This window comes from Chiloscyllium punctatum, chromosome 34 (assembly GCF_047496795.1).
Source record: "Chiloscyllium punctatum isolate Juve2018m chromosome 34, sChiPun1.3, whole genome shotgun sequence".
NCBI classification, from domain to species: domain Eukaryota; kingdom Metazoa; phylum Chordata; class Chondrichthyes; order Orectolobiformes; family Hemiscylliidae; genus Chiloscyllium; species Chiloscyllium punctatum.
In genome coordinates, this window is record NC_092772.1 from 31,783,113 (window position 1) to 31,797,763 (window position 14,651).

At 57.1% G+C, this 14,651-nt stretch overlaps 1 protein-coding gene across 1 annotated transcript in view; it reads right to left on the reverse strand.

Moving 5' to 3' along the window:
• Positions 1-7,711, reverse strand: part of LOC140458709 (POU domain, class 2, transcription factor 2-like) — a 133,110-nt gene extending 125,399 nt beyond the window's left edge. Inside the window, exons 1-3 of the mRNA XM_072553372.1 lie at positions 7,688-7,711; positions 7,415-7,550; positions 4,795-4,886 (exon numbers count right to left, since the gene is read on the reverse strand). Of these exons, the coding sequence (XP_072409473.1) occupies positions 4,795-4,886; positions 7,415-7,550; positions 7,688-7,711 (252 nt within the window). The remainder of the gene's footprint in view (positions 1-4,794; positions 4,887-7,414; positions 7,551-7,687) is intronic.
• Positions 7,712-14,651: the final 6,940 nt, after the last annotated feature.

Sequence of the window (14,651 nt, forward strand, 5' to 3'; positions counted from 1 at the left end):
GTGAGTGCAGACTAACACAGGGACTCACTGTGAGTGCAGACTAACACAGGGACTCAGTGTGAGTGCACACTAACACAGGGACACAGTGTGAGTGCACACTAACACAGGGACACAGTGTGAGTGCAGACTAACACAGGGACTCAGTGTGAGTGCAGACTAACACAGGGACTCACTGTGAGTGCACACTAACACAGGGACACAGTGTGAGTGCACACTAACACAGGGACTCAGTGTGAGTGCAGACTAACACAGGGACACAGTGTGAGTGCACACTAACACAGGGACACAGTGTGAATGCACACTAACACAGGGACACAGTGTGAGTGCACACTAACACAGGGACACAGTGTGAGTGCACACTAACACAGGGACTCAGTGTGAGTGCAGACTAACACAGGGACACAGTGTGAGTGCACACTAACACAGGGACTCAGTGTGAGTGCACACTAACACAGGGACTCAGTGTGAGTGCACACTAACACAGGGACACAGTGTGAGTGCAGACTGACACAGGGACACAGTGTGAGTGCACACTAACACAGGGACACAGTGTGAATGCACACTAACACAGGGACACAGTGTGAGTGTACACTAACACAGGGACACAGTGTGAGTGCACACTAACACAGGGACACAGTGTGAGTGCAGACTAACACAGGGACACAGTGTGAGTGCAGACTAACACAGGGACTCAGTGTGAGTGCACACTAACACAGGGACACAGTGTGAGTGCACACTAACACAGGGACACAGTGTGAGTGCACACTAACACAGGGACACAGTGTGAGTGCACACTAACACAGGGACTCAGTGTGAGTGCACACTAACACAGGGACACAGTGTGAGTGCAGACTAACACAGGGACACAGTGTGAGTGCACACTAACACAGGGACACAGTGTGAGTGCAGACTAACACAGGGACACAGTGTGAGTGCACACTAACACAGGGACACAGTGTGAGTGCACACTAACACAGGGACTAAGTGTGAGAGCAGACTAACACAGGGACACACTGTGAGTGCAGACTAACACAGGGACACAGTGTGAGTGCACACTAACACAGGGACACAGTGTGAGTGCACACTAACACAGGGACACAGTGTGAGTGCAGACTAACACAGGGACACAGTGTGAGTGCAGACTAACACAGGGACACAGTGTGAGTGCACACTAACACAGGGACTCAGTGTGAGTGCACACTAACACAGGGACTAAGTGTGAGAGCAGACTAACACAGGGACACACTGTGAGTGCAGACTAACACAGGGACACAGTGTGAGTGCACACTAACACAGGGACACAGTGTGAGTGCACACTAACACAGGGACACAGTGTGAGTGCACACTAACACAGGGACACAGTGTGAGTGCACACTAACACAGGGACTAAGTGTGAGAGCAGACTAACACAGGGACACACTGTGAGTGCAGACTAACACAGGGACACAGTGTGAGTGCAGACTAACACAGGGACACACTGTGAGTGCAGACTAACACAGGGACACAGTGTGAGTGCACACTAACACAGGGACACAGTGTGAGTGCACACTAACACAGGGACACAGTGTGAGTGCACACTAACACAGGGACTCAGTGTGAGTGCACACTAACACAGGGACACAGTGTGAGTGCAGACTAACACAGGGACACAGTGTGAGTGCACACTAACACAGGGACACAGTGTGAGTGCACACTAACACAGGGACACAGTGTGAGTGCACACTAACACAGGGACTCAGTGTGAGTGCACACTAACACAGGGACTCAGTGTGAGTGCACACTAACACAGGGACACAGTGTGAGTGCACACTAACACAGGGACACAGTGTGAGTGCAGACTAACACAGGGACTCAGTGTGAGTGCACACTAACACAGGGACACAGTGTGAGTGCACACTAACACAGGGACACAGTGTGAGTGCAGACTAACACAGGGACTCAGTGTGAGTGCACACTAACACAGGGACTCAGTGTGAGTGCACACTAACACAGGGATTCAGTGTGAGTGCAGACTAACACAGGGACACAGTGTGAGTGCACACTAACACAGGGACACAGTGTGAGTGCAGACTAACACAGGGACACAGTGTGAGTGCAGACTAACACAGGGACTCAGTGTGAGTGCACACTAACACAGGGACACAGTGTGAGTGCACACTAACACAGGGACTCAGTGTGAGTGCACACTAACACAGGGACACAGTGTGAGTGCAGACTAACACAGGGACACAGTGTGAGTGCAGACGAGCACAGGGACACAGTGTGAGTGCAGACTAACACAGGGACACAGTGTGAGTGCAGACGAGCACAGGGACACAGTGTGAGTGCAGACTAACACAGGGACACAGTGTGAGTGCACACTAACACAGGGACACAGTGTGAATGCACACTAACACAGGGACACAGTGTGAGTGCACACTAACACAGGGACACAGTGTGAGTGCACACTAACACAGGGACTCAGTGTGAGTGCAGACTAACACAGGGACACAGTGTGAGTGCACACTAACACAGGGACTCAGTGTGAGTGCACACTAACACAGGGACTCAGTGTGAGTGCACACTAACACAGGGACACAGTGTGAGTGCAGACTGACACAGGGACACAGTGTGAGTGCACACTAACACAGGGACACAGTGTGAATGCACACTAACACAGGGACACAGTGTGAGTGTACACTAACACAGGGACACAGTGTGAGTGCACACTAACACAGGGACACAGTGTGAGTGCAGACTAACAGAGGGACACAGTGTGAGTGCAGACTAACACAGGGACTCAGTGTGAGAGCACACTAACACAGGGACACAGTGTGAGTGCACACTAACACAGGGACACAGTGTGAGTGCAGACTAACACAGGGACACAGTGTGAGTGCACACTAACACAGGGACTCAGTGTGAGTGCAGACTAACACAGGGACTCAGTGTGAGTGCACACTAACACAGGGACACAGTGTGAGTGCAGACTAACACAGGGACTAAGTGTGAGAGCAGACTAACACAGGGACACACTGTGAGTGCAGACTAACACAGGGACACAGTGTGAGTGCAGACTAACACAGGGACACACTGTGAGTGCAGACTAACACAGGGACACAGTGTGAGTGCACACTAACACAGGGACACAGTGTGAGTGCACACTAACACAGGGACACAGTGTGAGTGCACACTAACACAGGGACTCAGTGTGAGTGCACACTAACACAGGGACACACTGTGAGTGCAGACTAACACAGGGACACAGTGTGAGTGCACACTAACACAGGGACACAGTGTGAGTGCACACTAACACAGGGACACAGTGTGAGTGCACACTAACACAGGGACTCAGTGTGAGTGCACACTAACACAGGGACTCAGTGTGAGTGCACACTAACACAGGGACACAGTGTGAGTGCACACTAACACAGGGACACAGTGTGAGTGCAGACTAACACAGGGACTCAGTGTGAGTGCACACTAACACAGGGACACAGTGTGAGTGCACACTAACACAGGGACACAGTGTGAGTGCAGACTAACACAGGGACTCAGTGTGAGTGCACACTAACACAGGGACTCAGTGTGAGTGCAGACTAACACAGGGACACAGTGTGAGTGCACACTAACACAGGGACTCAGTGTGAGTGCACACTAACACAGGGACACAGTGTGAGTGCACACTAACACAGGGACTCAGTGTGAGTGCACACTAACACAGGGACACAGTGTGAGTGCAGACTAACACAGGGACACAGTGTGAGTGCAGACGAGCACAGGGACACAGTGTGAGTGCAGACTAACACAGGGATACAGTGTGAGTGCACACTAACACAGGGACACAGTGTGAGTGCAGACTAACACAGGGACACAGTGTGAGTGCAGACTAACACAGGGACACAGTGTGAGTGCACACTAACACAGGGACACAGTGTGAGTGCAGACTAACACAGGGACACAGTGTGAGTGCAGACTAACACAGGGACACAGTGTGAGTGCACACTAACACAGGGACACAGTGTGAGTGCACACTAACACAGGGACTCAGTGTGAGTGCACACTAACACAGGGACACAGTGTGAGTGCACACTAACACAGGGACACAGTGTGAGTGCAGACTAACACAGGGACTCAGTGTGAGTGCAGACTAACACAGGGACACAGTGTGAGTGCAGACTAACACAGGGACTCAGTGTGAGTGCAGACTAACACAGGGACACAGTGTGAGTGCAGACTAACACAGGGACACAGTGTGAGTGCAGACTAACACAGGGACACAGTGTGCCTACACACACACACACTCTTTGTTCTGTTGCTCTGTGGCCTTGTCTGCAGCCCTCCCTGCTTGACCCCCAGTGCCAGTCAATGCAGACTGCAGGCTCATGGAGCCCCCCCATTTGGGTCCCATTTAGCTTGGGACGGGGCAAGTCTTGCTCAACCTCTCCCAGCCTCTGTTTATGCTTCTCTCTCCTGTGTGCCATTTTCCATGGTGTTCGTTGGTGGGGGATGGGAGGGTCTTTCTACTTTCCCAGTGTTGGGGGACCATCCTAAACGAGAGCTGACTTGGCGTGGTCCGAAAACCGTGCCCGGTCTCTCCGTTGGGGAGACCTGGAAACCAGGTCACGCTGGAGGGCGAACCACTGACTGACCATTTTCCAGCGTTTCCAAGGCAGACTGTTGCAGGGATTGAAGAGAACCTTCCTGTCAGAGCTTCCATGTCAGGAGAGTCCCGGGAAGCAGCTCCGTCCCGGTGCCAGCTCAGCGGCCCCCCCCCCCCCCCCCTCCCCCCACCGCCTGTGATCGGACACTGACCTGTGCAGCAAGCCCGAGGCGCGGCTGGGCCTGCAGGAGTCCCCCTTGGCTTTGCTGAGGTAGCTGTAAAAGATTTGGTGTCGAAAGTAGACCTAGAGCAGGGAGAAGGACACCACGTCAATCCAACTCAACACCGAGGGTACAGGCACAGCACAGCTCCGAGTGTAACCTGTCCCCCCCCATCAAACACTCCCCAGGGACAGGGACAGCACGGGGTTAGATACAGAGTAAAGATCCCTCTACACTGTCCCCCCATCAAACACTCCCCAGGGACAGGGACAGCACGGGGTTAGATACAGGGTAAAGATCCCTCTACACTGTCCCCCCATCAAACACTCCCAGGGACAGGGACAGCACGGGGTTAGATACAGAGTAAAGATCCCTCTACACTGTCCCCCCATCAAACACTCCCAGGGACAGGGACAGCACGGGGTTAGATACAGAGTAAAGATCCCTCTACACTGACCCCCCATCAAACACTCCCAGGACAGGGACAGCACGGGGTTAGATACAGAGTAAAGCTCCCTCTACACTGTCCCCCATCAAACACTCCCCAGGACAGTGACAGTACGGGGTTAGATACAGAGTAAAGATCCCTCTACACTGTCCCCCCCATCAAACACTCCCAGGACAGGGACAGCACGGGGTTAGATACAGGGTAAAGATCCCTCTACACTGTCCCCCATCAAACACTCCCAGGACAGGGACAGCACGGGGTTAGATACAGGGTAAAGATCCCTCTACACTGTCCCCACCATCAAACACTCCCCAGGGACAGGGACAGCACGGGGTTAGATACAGAGTAAAGATCCCTCTACACTGTCCCCCCATCAAACATTCCCCGGGACAGGGACAGCACGGGGTTAGATACAGAGTAAAGATCCCTCTACACTGTCCCCCCATCAAACATTCCCCGGGACAGGGACAGCACGGGGTTAGATACAGAGTAAAGATCCCTCTACACTGTCCCCCCCATCAAACACTCCCAGGACAGGGACAGCACGGGGTTAGAGACAGGGTAAAGCTCCCTCTACACTGTCCCCCCCATCAAACACCCCCCAGGGACAGGGACAGCACGGGGTTAGAGACAGGGTAAAGCTTCCTCTACACTGTCCCCCCCATCAAACACTCCCAGGACAGGGACAGCACGGGGTTAGAGACAGGGTAAAGCTCCCTCTACACTGTCCCCCCCATCAAACACTCCCCAGGACAGGGACAGCACGGGGTTAGAGACAGGGTAAAGATCCCTCTACACTGTCCCCCCCCATCAAACACTCCCCAGGACAGGGACTGCACGGGGTTAGAGACAGGGTAAAGCTCCCTCTGCACTGTCCCCCCATCAAACACTCCCCAGGACAGGGACACCACGGGGATAGAGACAGGGTAAAGATCCCTCTACACTGTCCCCCCATCAAACACTCCCCAGGACAGGGACAGCACGGGGTTAGAGACAGGGTAAAGATCCCTCTACACTGTCCCCCCCATCAAACACTCCCCAGGACAGGGACAGCACGGGGTTAGAGACAGAGTAAAGCTTCCTCTACACTGTCCCCCCATCAAACACTCCCCAGGACAGGGACTGCACGGGGTTAGAGACAGGGTAAAGCTCCCTCTACACTGTCCCCCCATCAAACACTCCCCAGGACAGGGACACCACGGGGATAGAGACAGGGTAAAGATCCCTCTACACTGTCCCCCCCATCAAACACTCCCCAGGACAGGGACAGCACAGGGTTAGAGACAGGGTAAAGATCCCTCTACACTGTCCCCCATCAAACACTCCCCACAACAGGGACAGCACGGGGTTAGAGACAGGGTAAAGATCCCTCTACACTGTCCCCCCATCAAACACTCCCAGGGACTGGGACAGCATGGGGTTAGATACAGAGTAAAGCTTCCTCTACACTGTCCCCCCATCAAGCACTCCCAGGACAGGGATAGCACAGGGTTAGATACAGAGTAAAGCTCTCTCTACAGTGTCACCCCATCAAACACTCCCAGGGACAGGGACAGCACGGGGTTAGATACAAAGTAAAGCTCCCTCTACACAGTCCCCCCATCAAACACTCCCAGGACAGGGACAGCACAGGGTTAGATACAGAGTAAAGATCCCTCTACACTGTCCCCCATCAAACACTCCCAGGACAGGGACAGCACGGGGTTAGATACAGAGTAAAGCTCTCTCTACACTGTCCCCCATGAAACACCCCCAGGGACAGGGACAGCACAAGGTTAGATACAGATTAAAGCTTCCTCTACACTGTCCCCACCATCAAACACTCCCAGGACAGGGACAGCACGGGGTTAGATACAGAGTAAAGCCTCCTCTACACTCTCCCCTCCCAGGGACAGGGACAGCACGGGGTTAGATACAGAGTAAAGCTCCCTCTACACTGTCCCCCATCAAACACTCCCAGGGACAGGGACAGCACGGGGTTAGATACAGAGTAAAGCTCCCTCTACACCGTCCCCTCCCAGGGACAGGGACAGCACGGGGCTGGATCTGGTGGTGATGTAGTTTTCCCCTCGGTATTTTCTGGGTCTGGGGGGGGGGGGGGGTGAAGGGGTGTACCTGCCTGAGGTGTACCCGGTCGGTGTATGCCAGCTGACTGACACCTACCTTGCTGTCCTTGCTGTGCCTGTGGCAGGAGGAACTGTGCAGGTGCCTGGAGATTGGCAGCAAGGTGATGCCCAGGGAGCAGTACCAACTGCTGGAGCTGGAGTAACTGCTGAAGGTCCTGAAGGTAGAGAGCGGCCTGTTAATGGGGAATGAGGCAGGTACACTGTCCCAGGACTGGGCACTGCGGAGCCCAGCCTGGGCGTGGAAAAGCTCCGAGCGTCTGTGTTGACCTTGGCCCGGCCTGTTGGCTGAGGGCACACTGCCAGACTGTACCAGCGCCAAGTGGGACAGATCCATGGCAGGGACGAGTCTGCCTGTGAGGGACTGTGTCTGATCGGCCGACCATTCAGACTGTGCCTCTGACCATTTTCGAGGGGCACAAGTGTGCAATAGGTAGTGAAAGTCTCTGGGTGTGAGAGACAGACTGAACAAGTGAGTGTGACACTGCGTTGGCACTCAGAGCAGTACAGGCGTGATGGAGGATGGGTTTGTGTCCATGTGTGTGTCTGCATGCAAGTGTGAGCGTGGGAGCGAGTATGAGCGGGTTTGAGCATGGGAGTGAGGGTGAGCGAGTGTGAGCTTGGGAGTGAGTGTGAGCATGACCGAGTGACTCTGCAAGCATGGGAGTGAGGGTGACTGAGTGTGAGCAAGTGTGAGAGTGGGAGTGAGTGTGACCGAATGTGAGCATGACCGAGTGACTCTGCAAGCATGGGAGCGAGGGTGACTGAGTGTGAGCAAGGGTGAGATTGGGAGTGAGTGTGAGCGAGTGTGAGCGTGGGAATGAGTGTGACCAGGTTTGAGCGTGGGAGTGATGTGAGCGAGTGTGAGTGTGGGAGTGAGTGTGACCGGGTTTGAGCGTGGGAGTGAGTGAGAGCGAGTGTGAGCGTGGGAATGAGTGTGACCGGGTTTGAGCATGGAAGTGAGTGTGAGTGGGTGTGAGCGTGGGAATGAGTGTGACCGGGTTTGAGCATGGGAATGAGTGTGAGCAAGTGTGAGTGTGGGAGCGAGTGTGACCAGGTTTGAGCATGGGAGTGAGTGTGAGTGAGTGTGAGCGTGGGAGTGAGTGTGACTGGGTGTGAACATGGGAGTGAGTGTGTGTGAGTGTGAGCGTGGGAGCGAGTGTGAGTGAGTGTGAGCATGGGAGTGAGCAAGTGTAAGCACATGAGCGTGAGAGTGAGTAGGATTGAGTGTGAGCACAGGTGCACGAAATGGGTATGACAAAGTTGGGGTGTACAAGAATGAATGTGACTAAATGTGACTCTCACCAAGTGTGAGCATGAGTGAGTGTGAGCGTGGGAGCATGTGTGACTAGGTGTGAGTGTGAGTGGGTGAGTGTGGGAGGGCGAGTGTGAGGGAGTGATTGTGGGAGAGAGTGAGTGTTGGAAGGGGTGAGTGTGGGAAGGAGTGAGTGTGGGAGAGGGTAAGTGTGGGAGAGGACGAGTGTGGGAGGGAGTGAGTGTGATGGAGTGAGTCTGGCAGGGAGAGAGTGTGGAAAGGGGTGAGTGTGGGAGGGAGTGAGTGCGCAAGAGGGAGAGCTTTGGAGGGGGTGAGTGTGGGAGGGTGTGAGTGTGGGAGGGAGTGAGTGTGGGAGAGGGTGAGTGTGGGAGAGGGTGAGTGTGCAAGAGGCTGAGCGTGGGAGGGAGGGAGTGTGGGAGAGAGGAAATGTGGGAGAGGGTGAGTGTGGGAGAGGGTGAGTGTGGGAGGGGTGTGTGGGAGGGAGTGAGTGTGTGACAGAGACTGTGTGGTAGGGATTGAGTGTGGGAGAGAGGAAGTGTGGGAGGGAGTAAGTGTGGGAGGTAGTGAGTGTGGGAGAGGGTGAATGTTGAGGAGAGTGAGTGTGGGAGAGAGTGAGTGTGGGAGGGAGTCAGTGTGCAAGGGAGTGAGTGTTGGAGAGAGTGAGTGTGGGAGGGGGTAAGTGTGGGAGGGAGTGAGTGTGGGAGGGGGTGAGTGTGGGAGAGGGTGAGTGTTGGAGAGAGTGAGTGTGGGAGGGGGTGAGTGTGGGAGGGAGTGAGTGTGGGAGGGGGTAAGTGTGGGAGGGAGTGAGTGTGGGAGGGAGTGAGTGTGGGAGGTAGTGAGTGTAGGAGGGGGTGAGTGTGGGAGGGGGTAAGTGTGGGAGGGAGTGCATGTGGGAGGGAGTGAGTGTGGGTGGGAGTGAGTGTGGGTGGGAGTGAGTGTGCGAGGGGGTGAGTGTGGGAGGGAGTGAGTGTGGGTGGGAGTGAGTGTGCGAGGGGGTGAGTGTGGGAGGGAGTGAGTGTGGGAGGGGGTGAGTGTGGGTGGGAGTGAGTGTGGGAGAGAGTGAGTGTGGGAGAGGGTGAGTGTGGGAGGGAGTGAGTGTGGGAGGGAGTGAGTGTGTGAAGGAGTGAGTGTGGGAGAGGGTGTGTGTGGGAGAGAGGGTGAGTTTGGGAGGGAGTGAGTGTGCGAGGGGGTGAGTGTGGGAGGGAGAGTGTGTGTGGGAGGGAGTGAGTGTGGGAGAGGGAGAGTGGGAGAGGGTGAGTGTGGGAGAGGGTGAGTGTGGGAGGGAGTGAGTGTGGGAGGGAGTGAGTGTGGGAGGGAGTGAGTGTGCGAGGGGGTGAGTGTGTGAGGGAGTGCGTGTGTGAGGGAGTGAGTGTGGGAGGTAGTGAGTGTGGGAGGGGGTGAGTGTGGGAGGGGGTGAGTGTGGGAGGGAGTGAGTGTGGGAGGGAGTGAGTGTGGGAGGGGGTGAGTGTGGGAGAGAGTGAGTGTGGGAGGTAGTGAGTGTGGGAGGGAGTGAGTGTGGGAGGGGGTGAGTGTGGGAGGGAGTGAGTGTGGGAGGGAGTGAGTGTAGGAGGGGGTGAGTGTGGGAGGGGGTGAGTGTGGGAGGTAGTGAGTGTGGGAGGGAGTGAGTGTGGGAGGGGGTGAGTGTGGGAGGGAGTGAGTGTGGGAGGGGGTGAGTGTGGGAGGGGGTGAGTGTGTGAGGGGGTAAGTGTGGGAGGGGTGAGTGTGGGAGGTAGTGAGTGTAGGAGGGGATGAGTGTTGGAGGGGGTGAGTGTGTGAGGGGGTGAGTGTGGGAGGGAGTGAGTGTGGGAGAGGGTGAGTGTGGGAGGGAGTGAGTGTGGGAGGTAGTGAGTGTGGGAGAGGGTGAGTGGGAGAGGGTGAGTGTGGGAGAGGGTGAGTGTGGGAGGGAGTGCGTGTGGGAGGGAGTGAGTGTGAAAGGTAGTGAGTGTGGGAGGTAGTGAGTGTGGGAGGGGGTGAGTGTGGGAGGGGGTGAGTGTGTGAGGGGGTGAGTGTGGGAGGGGGTGAGTGTGGGAGGGAGTGAGTGTGGGAGGGAGTGAGTGTGGGAGGGGGTGAGTGTGGGAGAGAGTGAGTGTGGGAGGGAGTGAGTGTGGGAGGGGGTAAGTGTGGGAGGGGTGAGTGTGGGAGGGGCTGAGTGTGGGAGGTAGTGAGTGTAGGAGAGGGTGAGTGTGGGAGGGGTGAGTGTGGGAGAGGGTGAGTGTGGGAGGGAGTGAGTGTGGGAGAGGGAGAGTGGGAGGGACTGAGTGTGGGAGGGGGTAAGTGTGGGAGGGGTGAGTGTGGGAGGGGGGTGAGTGTGGGAGGTAGTGAGTGTAGGAGGGGGTAAGTGTGGGAGGGGGTGAGTGTGGGAGGGAGTGAGTGTGGGAGGGGGTGAGTGTGGGAGGGAGTGAGTGTGGGAGAGAGTGAGTGTGGCAGGGAGTCAGTGTGTGAGGGGGTGAGTGTAGGAGAGAGTGAGTGTGGGAGGGAGTGAGTTTGAGAGGGAGTGCATGTGGGAGGGAGTGAGTGTGGGAGAGAGTGAGTGTGGGTGGGAGTGAGTGTGGGTGGGAGTGAGTGTGCGAGGGGGTGAGTGTGGGAGGGAGTGAGTGTGGGAGCGGGTGAGTGTGGGAGGGAGTGAGTGTGGGAGAGAGTGAGTGTGGGAGAGGGTGAGTGTGGGAGGGAGTGAGTGTGGGAGGGAGTGAGTGTGTGAAGGAGTGAGTGTGGGAGAGGGTGTGTGTGGGAGAGAGGGTGAGTTTGGGAGGGAGTGAGTGTGGGAGGGAGTGAGTGTGGGAGGGGGTGAGTGTGGGAGGGGGTGAGTATGTGAGGGGGTAAGTGTGGGAGGGGTGAGTGTGGGAGGTAGTGAGTGTGGGAGGGGGTGAGTGTGGGAGGGGGTGAGTGTGTGAGGGGGTGAGTGTGGGAGGGAGTGAGTGTGGGAGAGGGTGAGTGTGGGAGGGAGTGAGTGTGGGAGGTAGTGAGTGTGGGAGGTAGTGAGTGTGGGAGGGAGTGAGTGTGGGAGGGGGTGAGTGTGGGAGGGAGTGAGTGTGGGAGGGGGTGAGTGTGGGAGGGGGTGAGTGTGGGAGGGGTGAGTGTGGGAGGTAGTGAGTGTAGGAGGGGATGAGTGTTGGAGGGGGTGAGTGTGTGAGGGGGTGAGTGTGGGAGGGAGTGAGTGTGGGAGAGGGTGAGTGTGGGAGGGAGTGAGTGTGGGAGGTAGTGAGTGTGGGAGAGGGAGAGTGGGAGAGGGTGAGTGTGGGAGAGGGTGAGTGTGGGAGGGAGTGAGTGTGGGAGGGAGTGAGTGTGAAAGGTAGTGAGTGTGGGAGGTAGTGAGTGTGGGAGGGAGTGAGTGTGGGAGAGAGTGAGTGTGGGTGGGAGTGAGTGTGGGTGGGAGTGAGTGTGGGAGGGAGTGATTGTGGGAGGGAGTGAGTGTGGAAGGTAGTGAGTGTGGGAGGTAGTGAGTGTAGGAGGGGGTGAGTGTGCGAGGGGGTGAGTGTGTGAGGGGGTGAGTGTGGGAGGGGGTGAGTGTGGGAGGGGTGAGTGTGGGAGGTAGTGAGTGTAGGAGGGGATGAGTGTTGGAGGGGGTGAGTGTGTGAGGGGGGTGTGTGTGGGAGGGAGTGAGTGTGGGAGAGGGTGAGTGTGGGAGGGAGTGAGTGTGGGAGGTAGTGAGTGTGGGAGAGGGAGAGTGGGAGAGGGTGAGTGTGGGAGAGGGTGAGTGTGGGAGGGAGTGTGTGTGGGAGGGAGTGGGTGTAGGAGGGGGTGAGTGTGGGAGGGGGTGAGGGTGTGAGGGGGTGAGTGTGGGAGGGGGTGAGTGTGGGAGGGGGTGAGTGTGTGAGGGGGTGAGTGTGGGAGGGGGTGAGTGTGGGAGGGGGTGAGTGTGGGAGGGAGTGAGTGTGGGAGAGAGTGAGTGTGGGAGGGAGTGAGTGTGGGAGGGAGTGAGTGTGGGAGGGGGTGAGTGTGGGAGAGAGTGAGTGTGGGAGGGAGTGAGTGTGGGAGGGGGTAAGTGTGGGAGGGGTGAGTGTGGGAGGGGCTGAGTGTGGGAGGTAGTGAGTGTAGGAGAGGGTGAGTGTGGGAGGGGTGAGTGTGGGAGAGGGTGAGTGTGGGAGGGAGTGAGTGTGGGAGAGGGAGAGTGGGAGGGACTGAGTGTGGGAGGGGGTAAGTGTGGGAGGGGTGAGTGTGGGAGGGAGTGAGTGTGGGAGGGGGTGAGTGTGGGAGGGAGTGAGTGTGGGAGAGAGTGAGTGTGGGAGGGAGTGAGTGTGGGAGGGAGTGAGTGTGGGAGGGGGTAAGTGTGGGAGGGGTGAGTGTGGGAGGGGGTGAGTGTGGGAGGTAGTGAATGTAGGAGGGGGTAAGTGTGGGAGGGGGTGAGTGTGGGAGGGAGTGAGTGTGGGAGGGGGTGAGTGTGGGAGGGAGTGAGTGTGGGAGGGGGTAAGTGTGGGAGCGGTGAGTGTGGGAGGGGGTGAGTGTGGGAGGTAGTGAGTGTAGGAGAGGGTGAGTGTGGGAGAGAGTGTGTGTGTGGGAGAGGGTGAGTGTTGGAGAGAGTGAGTGTGGGAGGGGTGAGTGTGTGAGGGAGTGCGTGTGGGAGGGGGTGAGTGTGGGATGGGGGATGTGTGGGATGGGGTGAGTGTGGGATGGGGTGAGTGTGGGAGGGGGTGAGTGTGAGAGGGGTGAGTATGGGAGAGAGTGTCTGTGGGAGAGGTGAGTGTGGGAGGGAGTGAGTATGGGAGGGGGGCATATGTGGGATTGGGTGAGTGTGGGAGAGTGTGTGTGGGAGGGAGTGAGTGTGGTAGGGAGTCAGTGTGTGAGGGGGTGAGTGTAGGAGAGAGTGAGTGTGGGAGGGAGTGAGTTTGAGAGGGAGTGCGTGTGGGAGGGAGTGAGTGTGGAAGAGGGTGAGTGTGGGAGGGAGGGAGAGTAGGAGGGGGTGAGTGTGAGAGGGGGTAAGTGTGGGAGGGGTGAGTGTGGGAGGGAGTGAGTTTGAGAGGGAGTGCATGTGGGAGGGAGTGAGTGTGGGAGAGAGTGAGTGTGGGTGGGAGTGAGTGTGGGTGGGAGTGAGTGTGCGAGGGGTGAGTGTGGGAGGGAGTGAGTGTGGAAGAGGGTGAGTGTGGGAGGGAGGGAGAGTAGGAGGGGGTGAGTGTGAGAGGGGGTAAGTGTGGGAGGGGTGAGTGTGGGAGGGAGTGAGTTTGAGAGGGAGTGCATGTGGGAGGGAGTGAGTGTGGGAGAGAGTGAGTGTGGGTGGGAGTGAGTGTGGGTGGGAGTGAGTGTGCGAGGGGGTGAGTGTGGGAGGGAGTGAGTGTGGGAGGGGGTGAGTGTGGGAGGGAGTGAATGTGGGAGAGAGTGAGTGTGGGAGAGGGTGAGTGTGGGAGGGAGTGAGTGTGGGAGGGAGTGAGTGTGTGAAGGAGTGAGTGTGGGAGAGGGTGTGTGTGGGAGAGAGGGTGAGTTTGGGAGGGAGTGAGTGTGCGAGGGGGTGAGTGTGGGAGGGAGAGTGTGTGTGGGAGGGGGTGAGTGTGGGAGGGGGTGAGTGTGGGAGGGAGTGAGTGTGGGAGAGGGAGAGTGTGTGTGGGAGGGGGTGAGTGTGGGAGGGGGTGAGTGTGGGAGGGGGTGACTGTGGGAGGGAGTGAGTGTGGGAGAGGGAGAGTGGGAGAGGGTGAGTGTGGGAGAGGGTGAGTGTGGGAGGGAGTGATTGTGGGAGGGAGTGAGTGTGGAAGGTAGTGAGTGTGGGAGGTAGTGAGTGTAGGAGGGGGTGAGTGTGGGAGGGGGTGAGTGTGTGAGGGGGTGAGTGTGGGAGGGGGTGAGTGTGGGAGGGGTGAGTGTGGGAGGTAGTGAGTGTAGGAGGGGATGAGTGTTGGAGGGGGTGAGTGTAGGAGGGGGTGAGTGTGGGAGGGAGTGAGTGTGGGAGAGGGTGAGTGTGGGAGGGTGTGAGTGTGGGAGGTAGTGAGTGTGGGAGAGGGAGAGTGGGAGAGGGTGAGTGTGGGAGAGGGTGAGTGTGGGAGGGAGTGTGTGTGGGAGGGAGTGAGTGTAGGAGGGG